The sequence below is a fragment of the Spea bombifrons genome, chromosome 3 (assembly GCF_027358695.1).
Source record: "Spea bombifrons isolate aSpeBom1 chromosome 3, aSpeBom1.2.pri, whole genome shotgun sequence".
Lineage (NCBI taxonomy): Eukaryota > Metazoa > Chordata > Amphibia > Anura > Pelobatidae > Spea > Spea bombifrons.
In genome coordinates, this window is record NC_071089.1 from 117,404,111 (window position 1) to 117,419,054 (window position 14,944).

The 14,944-nt window shown below is 42.4% G+C and overlaps 1 protein-coding gene across 1 annotated transcript in view; it reads left to right on the forward strand.

Moving 5' to 3' along the window:
* Positions 1-14,944, forward strand: part of KIF13B (kinesin family member 13B) — a 78,969-nt gene that overhangs the window by 16,452 nt on the left and 47,573 nt on the right. The window contains exons 3-6 of the mRNA XM_053459259.1: positions 9,562-9,574; positions 10,576-10,636; positions 13,047-13,139; positions 14,645-14,825. Of these exons, the coding sequence (XP_053315234.1) occupies positions 9,562-9,574; positions 10,576-10,636; positions 13,047-13,139; positions 14,645-14,825 (348 nt within the window). The remainder of the gene's footprint in view (positions 1-9,561; positions 9,575-10,575; positions 10,637-13,046; positions 13,140-14,644; positions 14,826-14,944) is intronic.

Here is a 14,944-nt window from a genome sequence, read left to right on the forward strand (position 1 = left end):
GCCCCCTCTGTAGTGTTCACCTCCGTGTTGTGATGATGTAATGTGTACACAAGAAGCTTTTCGGCCAGCGGGCAAACTTTTGCAATATATTTCTCGGCTCTGATGAGGCTAAACTCCGTCTCTGCTCTATCGCTTATCTCCCATTTACATAGAAACATAGACTCTGCCGGCAGATTGGCCCCATTCGGCCCCTGTCTAGTCTGCCGTTTCTCCTGCAGCAAGACTCAAACATTAATCAGTCGTTGGTCTCGTCTTAGATTCAGGAGCCGTATGTCTATCCCATGCATGTTTAATCCCCTCACTGTATTACCCTCTACCACCTCTGCTTGGAGACTGTTCGTTTTTATCTACCACCCACTCAGTAAAGTAAAACTTCCTTACGTTCTATCTAATCGTCTGACACTCTAGTATTAGATTCTGTCCTCCTTTCTGACATTTCTCCTCCTGCGTGTGGGATGCAGCCCCAGCCGGTGGTAGTTATACATGTGCATTGCTGGCTGTGATGTCATGTTTTTGTGTGGTTTTACCGCTGATGTCATGTTTGAGCAGGTGAACGGAACGGCCTCTCTCTCTATAGTAGACGACTACAGGTCTTTGAGCAAACATCACACTGCAAACTGCTTGTCGGAACGCACAGCGCTTCCCGGAACCGTGCAGTGTTCTGTTTGAGTTATATAAATAAAGCTTCTCGTACTTAAAGGGACAGCCGACAAACCCGAATGCCTGTCAGAGTTCCCAGCGATTACGTTAGAATGCCTTCTACTCCCAATGCAAGAGATGTCATTGATTTGCAGAGTTCCTGAAGGATACCCCAGGTAGGGCTGCAACAACTAATCGATAATGAAAATCATCGGCCAGTTATTCCATTATGAAAATAATCGTTAGTTGCAGCCCTACTAGAGCGACAGCCGTGTTAACGCATCGATGTCATACGTTACAGACCGTGCCCTGGAGTATGCGGGCCGTATCCACTAAATGACTCACGCACACAACATACACGAAGGCAGCACTTTCACATGTCCCTAACCAGCACAGATAAACGTGTCTCCTGTAAACATGGCGGCTGCCTTATCCATCCAGGTATATCGACAGCCTACCTGCGGGAGATTCTATACGATAATGTGACCTCGTACACGCGGTATCTCCAACACACACACAAACACACACACAAACACACACAGATACTGTTTGAGGGGCAACCATGAAAAGATGTCATTTTATTTATCCCTTATTTAAGGTGGAAGTCTCACGGGGGGGAAAAAAACATTTCGACAGGCGTCATGTACGGTGCCGGCACTGACAAAAAACCCGGTCTGATTTCAGTCCTTTATCTGCAGACCTGGATATCGTCAGATGTGATGTTTTGGGTGACGCTTCCGGCTCAAACTCCGTACTGAGTCGAAATGTTAGAAAAAAAACCCCCCCAATAGTTCAGACTTTCCACGTTTAGGGTCCTGGTGCGAGCTCATAGTCACTCGACTCCGATGATTGGGAAACCGAGTCATACGATGATGATGATGATGATGATGATGAACTCTCTTCAGGATCCGGCTCAGTAGGGTTTATGTCCTCGCATGTTGGAGGCGGCTCCGAAGGGTAACACTCGTTGATGTTTTGTACGGTCGTCCCGCGCAGCCATGGAACGTCGTGTTCATTTTCCCCGCCGGAATCATTGTCGCCCCTTTCCAAATCGATGCTGTCGTAGGAAGGAGACTCCCTGCTCACTGAACAACCACGGCTTCTGATCACACAGACAGCCAGCCAGTAACACAAGCCGAGTGCGACTGCGATTACCTGCACTAAGCGAGCTGCACAGAGTTTAGGGGGTTTGTCTGTGTTGGATGCCGGTTTGCAGGCTGGAACCACAAGTCCTGGGATACTAACTATTACCCCGCAAACCAGTAACAGCATCCCGAGTATCAGGAACTGCGCAAGCTGCCGGCTTTTCCCGCAGAGGAAGCTGCTATCTGCATCCGTCAGGTCTCCTTCCAATTCCCTCCTTCTCTCTCGTTGGGCAGTAAACTCCGCCATTATTAAACATGCCAGCCCTAACCCGGCAAGTACCGGGCCCGTCACCTTGTAGGCGATACAGCTGTCGGACTGGCATGTCGCGAACCCATAGACAGAAAGTAGAGATCCGCCGAATAAGAGCGCCCAGCCAAATACACACAGCGCGAATGTTATTCTGCTGCTTGTGCGAGGGCCAGGAGTGCCGAAGCAAGTGCGCTCCATGATGGCTGAAACGTGTACCTGTCGGGTGTCAGTCAAAGATGTTCAGGTGCAGAGATTCGCGCCTATGTGCCGGGTATTGCGTCACACGAATGAAGGCCTTTTAATCTCTGCCTATTTTGTCTTTTCAGAGTCAATAGAAATCGCGATTTCGCTGCCTGTCGTGGACAGGTAACTGTTATGCTCAGTACTGCTACTGCTCACAATCTGAAACAACCACAGTGTCTGGATGTGCTTTTACAGAACATCACAGCATTGTGACATCACAGCACTATGACATCACAGTCAGGGCAGGCTGTACCACAGTGCAAGAGCCATAGGGGTGTTCTGTCCTGGTTCCAAATATCCTCAGGGCCAATACACAGCTGCCTCTTTCACAAATGACAGTGTTTTATTCCACATGACCCCCCCTCTCCTTACACGAAGTGGTTTGTTCCAAAGAGACTTTCTGCAGTGTTGAGAAGTAAGGGCTTCTTCTGACATTGCGCATGCTTCACAGAAATACTCGTAGATTGTTAATAGATGACAATGTTGAGGATACTTGGACAGAAGAAACCCTGTTTACACTTAATAAAAGACAATTAACCCTTTTGTTACCCTTTGTGATCAAGGATGTTTTGACACTTTGGCGGTGCTCGTGTTTAGCTGTAATTTTCTCCTCTCCCGTTTAGTGAACCCACGCAAGTTTTATATATAGTTTTTTTTTTTTTTTTTCGTTTTTTTCTCAGGACAAAGTGTTTTTTTTATCTTGTCATCTAGTTTCCTAAAAAAACAAAACAGAAAAAATATGAGTTGATAAACTCAGCTACAAAATCTATATCTAAAAAGCCTGCTAAATAGATTCTATTTGTCTTGAGTTTAGAAATACCCAATGTGTTTATGCTTTTTTCCAAGTTATATGGAAAGTACAAGTAGCAGATTGCGATGTTTAAACCATTTTTGCAGATCTGGCCATGCTGCCTCTGTGTGCAATTTTGGGGCATATTTGAAGCTGGCTAATTCAATTTACCCAGAGACATCCTTTCAGCTGAAGAGGCGATCATTGATTGTGAGAAATAAAAACAAAATGCAGTTTTAGATGTGGTTCGCCGTGACCTTTATTGTTGGATTGTTTTTTGGGTTAAACGCTGTCAATGTCAAATATTAAGTCATTTGTTGAATGTCCATACACAGCATGCGCGAGCGATGCTTCTCTTCCCCTCCGCTGGGCGCTTGCTTTGTCCCGTAGTGGAATTAAAGTCATTGGCGCAGAATACAGAATCCCACATGAGCCGAGCGCACGAGCCGAGTATGAAGCTGCGACTTCCCGTTATAACCCGGATAAGAACTTTTCAGAATCTTATTGCGGCAAAGAATATCTGCGTGCGAATAAATTAATTAAACACAATCCACGAGCTGATGGCAAGAAATACAGGGGAGTCATAGGGCAACTTTAAAAAAATAAAATAAAAATAAAAAAATTAAAAGGTTCCACGCAGCTGTGTCCCATAAAATGGCCGGAGTGTCTCTTTAATCCCTCTATGCATTGAAATGGAAACATATAATGACCGCAAGGTAACGGCTGACCTTGGCATTCATTTAAGGACCGGATTAATTTTTATTATTATTATTGACATCGCAGTTAGTCTCTGCCAAATGCTCCTTGTTTTATTAACCCTTTACAAGCAACACCTCAAAACACGTTATAATTAAAATATATAAATCAGAGTGTGCGAAGATTTAGTAAACTGTGCATTGATTTTTTTCTTTTTTTTTATTATTTTATATGGCTTGTTGGCGAAGCATGATGAGCGTTGCTGGATTGTGGGTTTCCCAGCCATGTCAAATCCTATAGAGTCTTTGAGACCGTTTTATATCAACGCCAAGTTGTGTAGAGATAAAGTCTCCCAATAATGACCAGAGAGGAACAGAGGGCACTCGGGGTTATTTGAGGAGGGGGGGGGTGATCTAAATATCTCTTTTAAGCTACTTTTCCATCTTGGACAATGAGTAAGAAGGTTTAACCAGCCGGTTGCCAGAGGGCTGCAGGAAGCAGAGCGGTGATGGACTGTCTGGTTGTTACAAGTGTTTGTTCTTAAGCATCGCGTGTTGTGACGGCATCTCTCTGGGCTTCTCGCTTTATGGCTGTGGAATTGAGTTAAATATACAATTTTGGGTGACTTTTATATATCCCGGCAGAGGATATGTAACCGTCTCTTTTAATGGCGTTGCTATTTATTTGTGACATCATATTGGAAAAGCTTCTTGGTTTCCAGCTTCTGTATCGGTTACTCTCGATTAGTTACTTTTTATTTAGGCATAAATTAAACTTTCTTTTAAGCAGTAAAAAGTTGACCCCTCGTAAATGGATGACATTCAGAAATGTATGAAGATCGAAGGGACGCCGATGAAGAATTAAAAAATAAAACACTCAGCTGCGTCTTCCATGTAGTTTAGAATTTTCGAATGCCTTTCCTTAAATGTCCCCGGCCGGGGTTTTCTTTCTGTCCTGAGGAGATTCTGAAAACCCGCACAATTAGTGGTGTTTGGGATATAGATGTCGGCTAACAGAGAGGAAGATGAATGAGAGCAGAGCTGGGGGAGGCTGTAAGGAATGACAGATCATGAGAATGAATGACAGAGCATGAGAATGAATGAAAACAAGAGACGTCGGGACAGAAGCTGCTGATCCCAAGAGATTGGCACCAGTGCTTGCCGGCTAGTCATTCTATTCCACAGGCTAGCATTCAACAGCTTCTTAACTCCATCCTCGTGCCCAGACATTAAATTTTGCAGACATTAATAAACCCCAATATAGTGTTTTTTTTTCTTTTTAACCACTCATAGTATCATATTTTTAATTCCAAAGAAAACCCCAAGAATTTGCCCCATGTTGTATGTTTTGTCCGGACGGTCAGTAATTGCTGGAGAACAGGTGTAGCGGATGTGTTAAAGGGGCACCGTAGGAATGGAAATCTTATTTTTTTTGTACGCAATACTTGGAATGATTTATAAAACTGCCTACTTCTCTCCATCACACGCGGAAGGAACGTTAAAGGGACAATGTACCTTCTCCCTCTTTCACGATGTCCTTATTGTCTTTTTCTTTGCTGTTAGGTTTATGACCAACAGATGTGATGGGGGGGCGCATTTTGGCATCCCAAAGTTGACCTTGTTCTCCGTTACCATGACTGTGTCATTGACCACGAAAGGCCAGATCAAATAGCCACAGACGACACAAAGCCATGGACCATTACCTGTTGGCTTAACTGCCTTCTAAACAAAGATTTGGCCGAAAAGGGCCGGGGTTAAGCCCGTCCCAGACAGTCCATTTTTTATGAATGCATTTTGTGTTTTCTCGGCTCGTTCTGAACAGAATAAGGACAGCAGCCGCTTCTTTGGTTCTTTTCTTTGGCTTGCATTCTTGCTCCACACTGTAAAGCCACAGAAGCCCTGTTTAAATCGATTAAGCCGCTGTCTTTTAACTTTGCCCCTTTTATTATGGTCATAAAGTCAATTAAAGAAGAAAGAATGATCGATCTATATAAAAAGTGTGTTAACTCTCGTTTCTCAAAATCCTTTATCAAGTCGGATCTTGCCAGCTGCTCTCCGGTTCCCAGTAGTGCTCAGACGGTCCTTCGAAATGTCCTATCGATTCGCCATTTTTAAAGGAATAATAAAAATTGGTGACAGGTGGTAGAAGGTGGTGGTTTCATGTGGACCAAATTCTGTCCTGTGGTAGGGACAAGACAGGTGTTTTAGGGTACCTGTGAGGGTATATATATATATATAATGTGTGTATGTATATATATATATATATATATATATATATATATATATATATAATTTATATTAATAAAAATATTATAATATAGCTGAATTATAGAGTATTTTTCCAGAGGTTTGACTTTAAGAAAGTACATTTCTACCTTCTGTGCAAAATGTTACTGTAACCCTCCGAGTAACCAAGTGCATAATTTAACCCCTTGGGCTCAAAATGCATTGTTTTCAATGGGTTTAGGGACCACCCATTGTCCTTAAGGGGTTAAAAAAAATATATAACCTTGACAGAGTTAAATTTTATTTTAATTATACATTACAACAATCAAAGGACTGTTTGGCAACAACCTATTAGGGACTGTTTCTGTGTCGCATTGCGCGTGTTCCTGATATAATTTATTGGATAAAAGTTATTATTGAGAATGGTAAATGTCCCGTTGTACCGCGCTGCGGAATAGGATGGCGCTATATAAAGCAATAAATATTAGTAATGTTACGATTTTCAATTTCAACACAAGTGACCTACAGCTCGGCAATGAAATCTCTGTAGGCAGCAGAGGCAGAACGTGGCCCCCGGGCTAATCCTGGGGCCACACATGTCTTTTCCTGGACATCCGTATCTTTTGCTGTGGGATGGTTATGTCTCCGAATCCCCTGAGGGCAACATGAATAAATGAATAATCTATTGGAACATGATGAAGCCGGCTGTGTCGTAAAGAAGCTTCATGTGTGTTCCTGAAACAATGACCTAAAACCTGCCGGCAGATCGGCCCCATTCGGCCCCCCGTTTAGTCGCCCGTTTCTCCTGCTGTAACGACTCAAACCTTAATCAGTCGTTGGTCTCGTCTTAGATTCAGGAGCCGTATGTCTATCCCATGCATGTTTATCCCCTCACTGTATTACCCTCTACCACCTCTGCTGGGAAGCTGTTCCTCCAATATGTCATTGAACCCAACACCCCAGGTGAGGTCTGACCAGAGTTCTGTAACGTAACAGATCCCCCTACGTATTCTCTATAAAAATATGAGCAGAACACGATTTCTTTGTGATTTTGTGCTCCTTTCTTTATAAAATAACTGATATTCCTGCTAGGATTCATCTACTCCCCATAATCCTTATTGTCTGGAAATATGGGTTCATGTCCCACATCTGTCCCAAAGCCCTCTGCGATGGGGCGGAAGTAGAGCCGTATGTCTAGTGCCCGGCGTCTCGTTCTCACCGTCTCGCGCTGTCGGATTAATCCCGGACGCGTGTTAATGCAACGTGAATATGTCTAACACAGGCATCGAGTTAATCTTCCCCCCGTTGGGCCGCAATCTGTTCTCTTTGAATCAAAAATCAAAAAAATTGACCCTTACTGGGAGAAAGCAGCGTCGTATTACCCATTGTACAGCGCTGCTAAGTATGATGGCGCTATATAAAACATGTGATGTAAAGGGACATTTGTTATAATGTCCAAAAACATCTCCCAGGCCCTGGGGCCATTATTATTTATTACCATTATTACCACTAATATTGCTGCTGCTGCTGCTGCTACTAGTAGTATTTATTAGTATTACTATTAGTATTATTACTATTGTATTAGTATTACTATTAGTATTATTACTATTGTATTAATATTACTATTAGTATTATTACTATGGTATTAGTATTACTATTAGTATTATTACTATGGTATTAGTATTACTATTAGTATTATTACTATTGTATTAGTATTACTATTAGTATTATTACTATTGTATTAATATTACTATTAGTATTATTACTATGGTATTAGTATTACTATTAGTATTATTACTATGGTATTAGTATTACTATTAGTATTATTACTATTGTATTAGTATTACTATTAGTATTATTACTATTGTATTAATATTACTATTAGTATTATTACTATTGTATTAATATTACTATTAGTATTATTACTATGGTATTAGTATTACTATTAGTATTATTACTATGGTATTAGTATTACTATTAGTATTATTACTATGGTATTAGTATTACTATTAGTAATATTACTATGGTATTAGTATTACTATTAGTAATATTATTATTGTATTGGTATTACTACTAGTATTTTCACTATGGTATTGGTATTACTATTAGTATTTTCACTATGGTATTGGTATTACTATTAGTATTTTCACTATGTTATTGGTATTACTATTAGTATTATTACTATGTTATTGGTATTACTATTAGTATTATTACTATGGTAATGGTACTACTATTGTATTAGTATAACTGTTAGTATTGGCACTATTGTATTGGTATTAGTATTATTACTATTGTATTGGTATTACTATTAGTATTATTACTATGGTATTAGTACTATTGTACTAGTACTACTATTGGTATTACTACTATTGTATTAGTACTACTACTGTTAGTGTTACTATTAGTATTTATACTTCTTAACTACTAGTAACTACTATTAGTATTTATAAATCTTAACTACTAGTAACTACTATTAGTAACTACTATTACTGCTATTTCTATTATTGTTACTTTTTATATTATAACTATTAGTATTATTGGTGTCACTGCTATTATTATTATTATTCTTTCTATTATAAATATTATTACTACTACTGATAATCACAGCAACAACCTACCAGTTTCTGCTTTTGTGTCACGTGACATTCCCTGACAAAATGACGAATGACTGATGACTACACAATGAAAGAATGGATGGGGCATTGGGCAGTACTAAGCACGATGCTTCTTATGTTGCGTTTAGTTGTTAAATCTAGCACAGTAAGTGGAACCGCAGCTTTAAAGTTAGTCTGTATGAAAAAGCGTTAATGTGAGAGGGGACTCTATCTGTGAGCTGATTGGCTGGCGATCCAGTAACAAGAGTGTATAACCTTTTTATTACGCACCAACATAATCTGCGGCGCTGTACAATTTAAGTACGGAAGAGCGCTTTCATAAGAGTTTCTAACATGCCGGTATGAGGGCGCCACGCGTGAGCTTACCATCTAATGGATTTCTAGGAGCCAAACGAGGTGGGCTGGGGGGGAATAATGCTGCGGCCATCAAACGTACGAGGAGGTGCCCGAGGAAGAGCGCGGTCCTTTAATTTCCTCTCCGGCTACAGAACAATTAATGGAAATGTGTTTTTCTTCCCCAGTGGGTTTAAGTGAACTTTTAAAGGAACCAGTGACTTATTGTCTAGTTAATTTGCCCCCCAGCCCTTCATCATGGGGGGGGGCATTTATTTGTAAGAAAAAAGCCTATTTAACTATTTCATGTCCTGGGTATGTTTGTTATGTATATATATTAGCCTTCTTACTCAGGGGCTCCAGTACATGTTTTGTATATTTGTGTGCAGAGACGCTCTGCGGCTTGGTACTGGTTGTGTATAATATATACATTTATATAAATGCTAATATTTGTTATGTGTTTTCTGTAATAAACGGTCATTTAGTAGATCGGCAGCTTAATTAATGTGTTAGATTTATTACGTAATGTTTGTCATCTGAGACTGGTCTGCGTGGAATTTTCCGTACCGTATAACTAATCACCGTCTGTTTGCCTTTTTTTTGCCGGTTTTTTGGGATCGCGCAGGAGTCAGCCAAAGGTAAGCCGCAAACCTCCTACTTTATTCTTGTTATGTTCAGTGAGCGCGTTTAATACCCTTTCAGACTCGGCGTGTGCATGGATGACGGCAAGAGGTCGGCCCCGGCTTTCTGGGGCTCGGGGGTTCTGTGTCAGCCCAGAAAACGCTGCGGTCTTTTATGGCGAGATGTAGGTTTGGGTAACTAAACCATGAATGTGTGTTTAATAAACGCTAATCGCCCATCCACTCCGCTTTCAATGCATACCAAGTTGGTTTAAGCACTGGGAGCTCTGCAGCCAATAGTCTTTCTATGATGGGAACTCTGCAGCCAATAGGAAGTCTCGTCCTGTGGTGGGACCTCTGCAGCCAATAGGAAGTCTGTTCCTCTGGTGGGAACTCTGCAGCCAATAGGAAGTCTCGTCCTGTGGTGGGACCTCTGCAGCCAATAGGAAGTCTGTTCCTCTGGTGGGACCTCTGCAGCCAATAGGAAGTCTGTTCCTCTGGTGGGACCTCTGCAGCCAATAGGAAGTCTCGTCCTGTGGTGGGAACTCTGAGGCCAATAGGAAGATCTCGTTTAGTGCTTGGAGCTCTGTAACGATAAGCGTCTCTCAGTACAGGGAGCTGTACAGCCAATAGGAAGATTTTTTTTTAGTGTCGGGAGCCAATAGGGACTCTCTTCCGGTTCTGGGAACTCTGTAGCCAGAAGGATCTCTCAGTACGGAGAACTCTGCAGCCGATAGGAAGATCTCATTTAGTGCTGGGGACTCGGCAGCCAATCGGAACTATCCATACTGGAAACCCTGTAGCCATTAAAATCTCCCAGATGGTTCTAGGGGTAGTTAGTGACCCGGAAGAAGAGCTTCTCTATCTTCTCGCGATGCTTGCTTTTGCTGTGTGAGAGTCCGTGTTCTATATAATTATTAGATGTGTCGCCCCCACGTTTTCTGGATACCCCTCGAAATAAACGTTCCGTCTGGGGTATTAGAACTGCTTTGACCTGCATCTCTTGCCGTTTCTCGCAGGTCTTTGCCTACGATCACTGCTTCTGGTCGATGGATGAGTCTGTTACAGAGAAATTTGCAGGTAATTATTATTTGTCCTTCTGATTCATTTATTTTTAATTGTTAGAATCTTAATGATTAAAAATCCATAGTTTTGTGAAGAAAAAATGTCTAATATGGATGATAAAAACTTTTTTACGTCTTTTTCTATGTCGGCCTAATAAGTTATCGACTTTGATTAAAGTTTCCGGCTCCTCTTGGACCAGCGTGGCTCTATCCATCACTTTGGGACAGTGCTGTTGGCCAGCTTCCAGTTCAGCGCATGCTCGGCAGCTCTTGGCTCACTGTGTAGAACAAGCTGGTAGTCTGCAAAGCAATACAGATTTATGTGTTTGAAGACAGAATACAGTTCATTACCTCCTGCCAACAGGCAAATGTTGAAGCGAAGCACATGTTCCAGGAAGTGGGCGGAGCCCTTCCTCTATATCGATCACATGTGCAACTTCCTCCTAGCGCTCGCATTGGGTTAGCAGCTGCAATTGTTGACTTGTTAGTTCACCCCAGCCCTCTTTTCATATTAAATGTCTATTGGAGCCCACTTTGCATGGGCATGTTTAACCCCTCCCACAGCTGCCGCTATGGAAAACAGGAAGCGTACCCCAGTATGCTTCCTGCACATGCTCAGTAGCTCTCCCATTCTAGTCTATGGCAGTCAAGCTCCTTGGAACTCCAATGGGACTGGCAGCAGCCAAGCACATGTATGTTCTCCAGATGGTGGGGGCGCTACGAAGCATGCGCGTGAGCCGTGTACATTAAAGCTCCTTGGTTTCAGTCTATGTGTTCCATGCATAGATGCCCGTGTGACCCTTGCCTGTTTCAGGCACGTGTTGGGTGGATCTTACGGTCTAACTTACTATAGTGACAGCATTTTACGGGAACTCTAAAAGAGTCAGAAAAGACTTCTCTGCTTCTGTACGGTACCCGAAGCCTTCAGCCCGTATCTGAAACGGGGTGAATAACTTCCGGGCTGCGGGCCGCGTTAAAAGGGCAGATCTGTCCGGCCGAGCTGTCCTGAGGCTGAATTTGTTATTAGATTCTGGAAAAGTTAGTTAATTCCGTAAGCAAATCACATTTCCTCGCGGAGTCTGACCTTCTGTTTTCTGGGAGGAATGTTCTCTAATGCTAATTCCTCCCGGAGCGCTTAACGTCCTGCCGGAGAAAATTCACTAGCCGAGGGGGCATTACCAGCTTCATTTATGTCCAATTATTGTACATAGAAATATAGAATCTGCCGTCTAGTTTTTAAATACGGCCACTTAAAGCTCGATTGTGATAACGTTTTAGGGAGACTTTTTAAATAGATGGGAACAGGAGTCAAAAACCGTAACAAGAAGAGAATATGATGTCAATCAAACCCTGCCATGATGCAACTTGAGATTTGGTCTAAAATGGAGGCGTGATGTAAATATGAATAACTGTAGGCTCGGTGCATGAATAATAAGGACGGTGTCTTGATGTACACATGCTACTGTTCAAAAGTTTGGGGTCACTCAGCTGTTTAAATGGAAAACAAGGAAATTTCGGGCTGTAAAATAATTACAAAAGGGATTCTAACCATCAATTATCCTTTTAAACTTGGATCAGCGAACACAACGTGCCATTGGAACACAGGAGTGATGGGAGTGATAAAGGGCCATTGGGACACAGGAGTGATGGGAGTGATAAAGGGCCATTGGAACACAGGAGTGATGGGAGTGATAAAGGGCCATTGGAACACGGGATTGATGGGAGTGATAAAGAGCCATTGGAACACGGGAGTGATGGGAGTGATAAAGGGCCATTGGGACACAGGAGTGATGGAAGTGATAAAAGGGCCATTGGAACACAGGAGTGATGGGAGTGATAAAGGGCCATTAGAACACGGGAGTGATGGGAGTGATAAAGGGCCATTGGGACACAGGAGTGATGGAAGTGATAAAGGGCCATTGGAACACAGGAGTGATAAAGGGCCATTGGAACACAGGAGTGATGGGAGTGATAAAGGGCCTCTGTATGCCTATGAAGAGGTTCCATTAAAAATCATCCGTTTCCAACTACAATAGACATTTACAACATTAACCCCGTCTGCGCTGGATTCCTTATCCATATTATGTTATTTTAATGGACAAAATGTGCTTTTCTTTAAAAAGAAAAAAAAAACAAAAAACAGGTAAATGTGTAAGTGACCCCAAACGTTTGCACGGTAGTTTATATCATCGGATACGGTTGTTATTGCTCCAAGAGAAGGGAAGGGAGTCTCTTACTCTTTATCTGGCCGACACACAGAAAGATATAAAGCCACATAAGCTTTTGGAACCTTAATAAAAAATATATTGCAATAAATCGGAAATAAAACACGAAAAACACCAATAACTCTATGCTTTTGTAAAAGTATTTTCTTAAGAAAATCCCGTTTTTATGGAATGTTTATGCTCGTGTTCCGTCTTCCGCAGGCCAAGATGTCGTTTTTCAGTGCCTTGGAGAGAATATTCTTCAAAATGCCTTTGAGGGTTACAATGCCTGTATCTTTGCCTACGGGCAGACGGGTAAGTTTATGATCTGCAGAGGCAGGAAACAGGAGCCGTTAGCCGTCCGCTGCTTTAATATTTTTTTCTTTCTTTAAGTAAAAGATAATGATTCCAAGAAAATCTGGTTAGTTTATTTTCCGTCGGCCAAATGGACAAGTGGTTCCAAGCTTGTACAGTTGGACCTTTTTGAGTCTTATATGCCAAATATCTTGATCTATACATATATATATATATATATATATATATATATATATATATATATATATATATATATATATATATATATATATATATATATATATATATATATATATATATATACACATACCGTATTGGCTCGAATATAGGCCGCACTCCCCCCCCCCCACTTTAAGTCTTTAAAGTGGGGGTGCGGCCTATATTCGGGGTCTAGCGCCCGACGCCGGGCAGGCAGCGGGGTTAGGATACAGATCCCCCGCAGCGGTGCAGGGGACCTGTATCCTACTCTCTGATACGCTCAGACAGCCTCCCCTGCCAGCACTTTCCACGGGGGGGGGGGCGGCACGGGAGGTTGTCTAAGCGCATCGTGCGGACGGTCGACGGCTGCGGCGATGCGGGTGAACAACCTCCGCTGCCGGCACGTCTGCACGATGCGCTTTAACAATCTCCCTTGCCGGGAATTCCCACGGGGGGAGTCCCGGCAAGGGAGATTGTTAAAGCACATCGTGCAGATGTGCCGGCAGCAGAGGTTGTTTACCGGCATCGCCGCAGCCGTTGACCGTCTGCACGATGCGTTTTACCACTGCCCTCAAGACTTACCAGAGCAGACTCCCGGGTGTCTTGCGGGGCCGGCGGGGGACATCTACGCAATACGCGTATACAACTTCCGGTGCCGGCACATCCGCTGAGTGCCGGCACCGGAAGTTGTATGCGCGTATTGCGTAGATGTCCCCCGCCGGCCCCGCAAGACACCCGGGAGTCTGCTCTGGTAAGTTGGGGGGGGGGAGGACAGTGGCAGCATATCTCGGGGGGGGCAGTGGCAGCATATCTCGGGGGGGGGGACAGTGGCAGCATATCTCAGCGGGGGGAGACAGAGTGGCAGCATGTTTTTTTGGTGCTTTTTTAAAGAAAAAACTTTCTTTAAAAAAGCACCAAACTTTTAGGGTGCGGCCTATATACGGTGGCGGCCTATAACCGAGCCAATACGGTATATATTATTGAGAGAGGCTCATTGAGAGCCGAAACATTGGACCTTCACCAAGTCGATACATTGTATAAAAAGAAGACCCGCTGAGTGCATTAACTTTATTTGCTGTATGTATATATATATATATATATATATATATATATATATGTATATATATATATATATATGTATATATATAATATACATACATACATACATACATACATACATACATACATACATACATACATACACATACATACACATACATCTCACCCTCCCTCCCTTGGTCCCTATTGTGTTGTCGCCAATTTCAGTTTCTCGTGTACATACAGTGGGTTTGTGTCATCTCCTACAGGTTCTGGAAAGTCCTACACGATGATGGGGACTGCAGATCAACCCGGCCTTATCCCGAGACTATGCAGCACTTTATTCGAGCGGACGCTGAAAGCCGAGAGCGAAGAGTCGAGCTTCAAAGTGGAAGTTTCCTACATGGAAATATACAACGAGAAAGTCCGGGATCTCCTGGACCCAAAAGGGTAAATTTTTTTTTTTTTTTTTTTTTTTTTTTTTTTTTACGTTTCCGATTTAGATCAATTATTAAACTCTTCCTTTCGTCTTTCTATTGTTGCACCGTTCAAATATAATGACTTGGCCT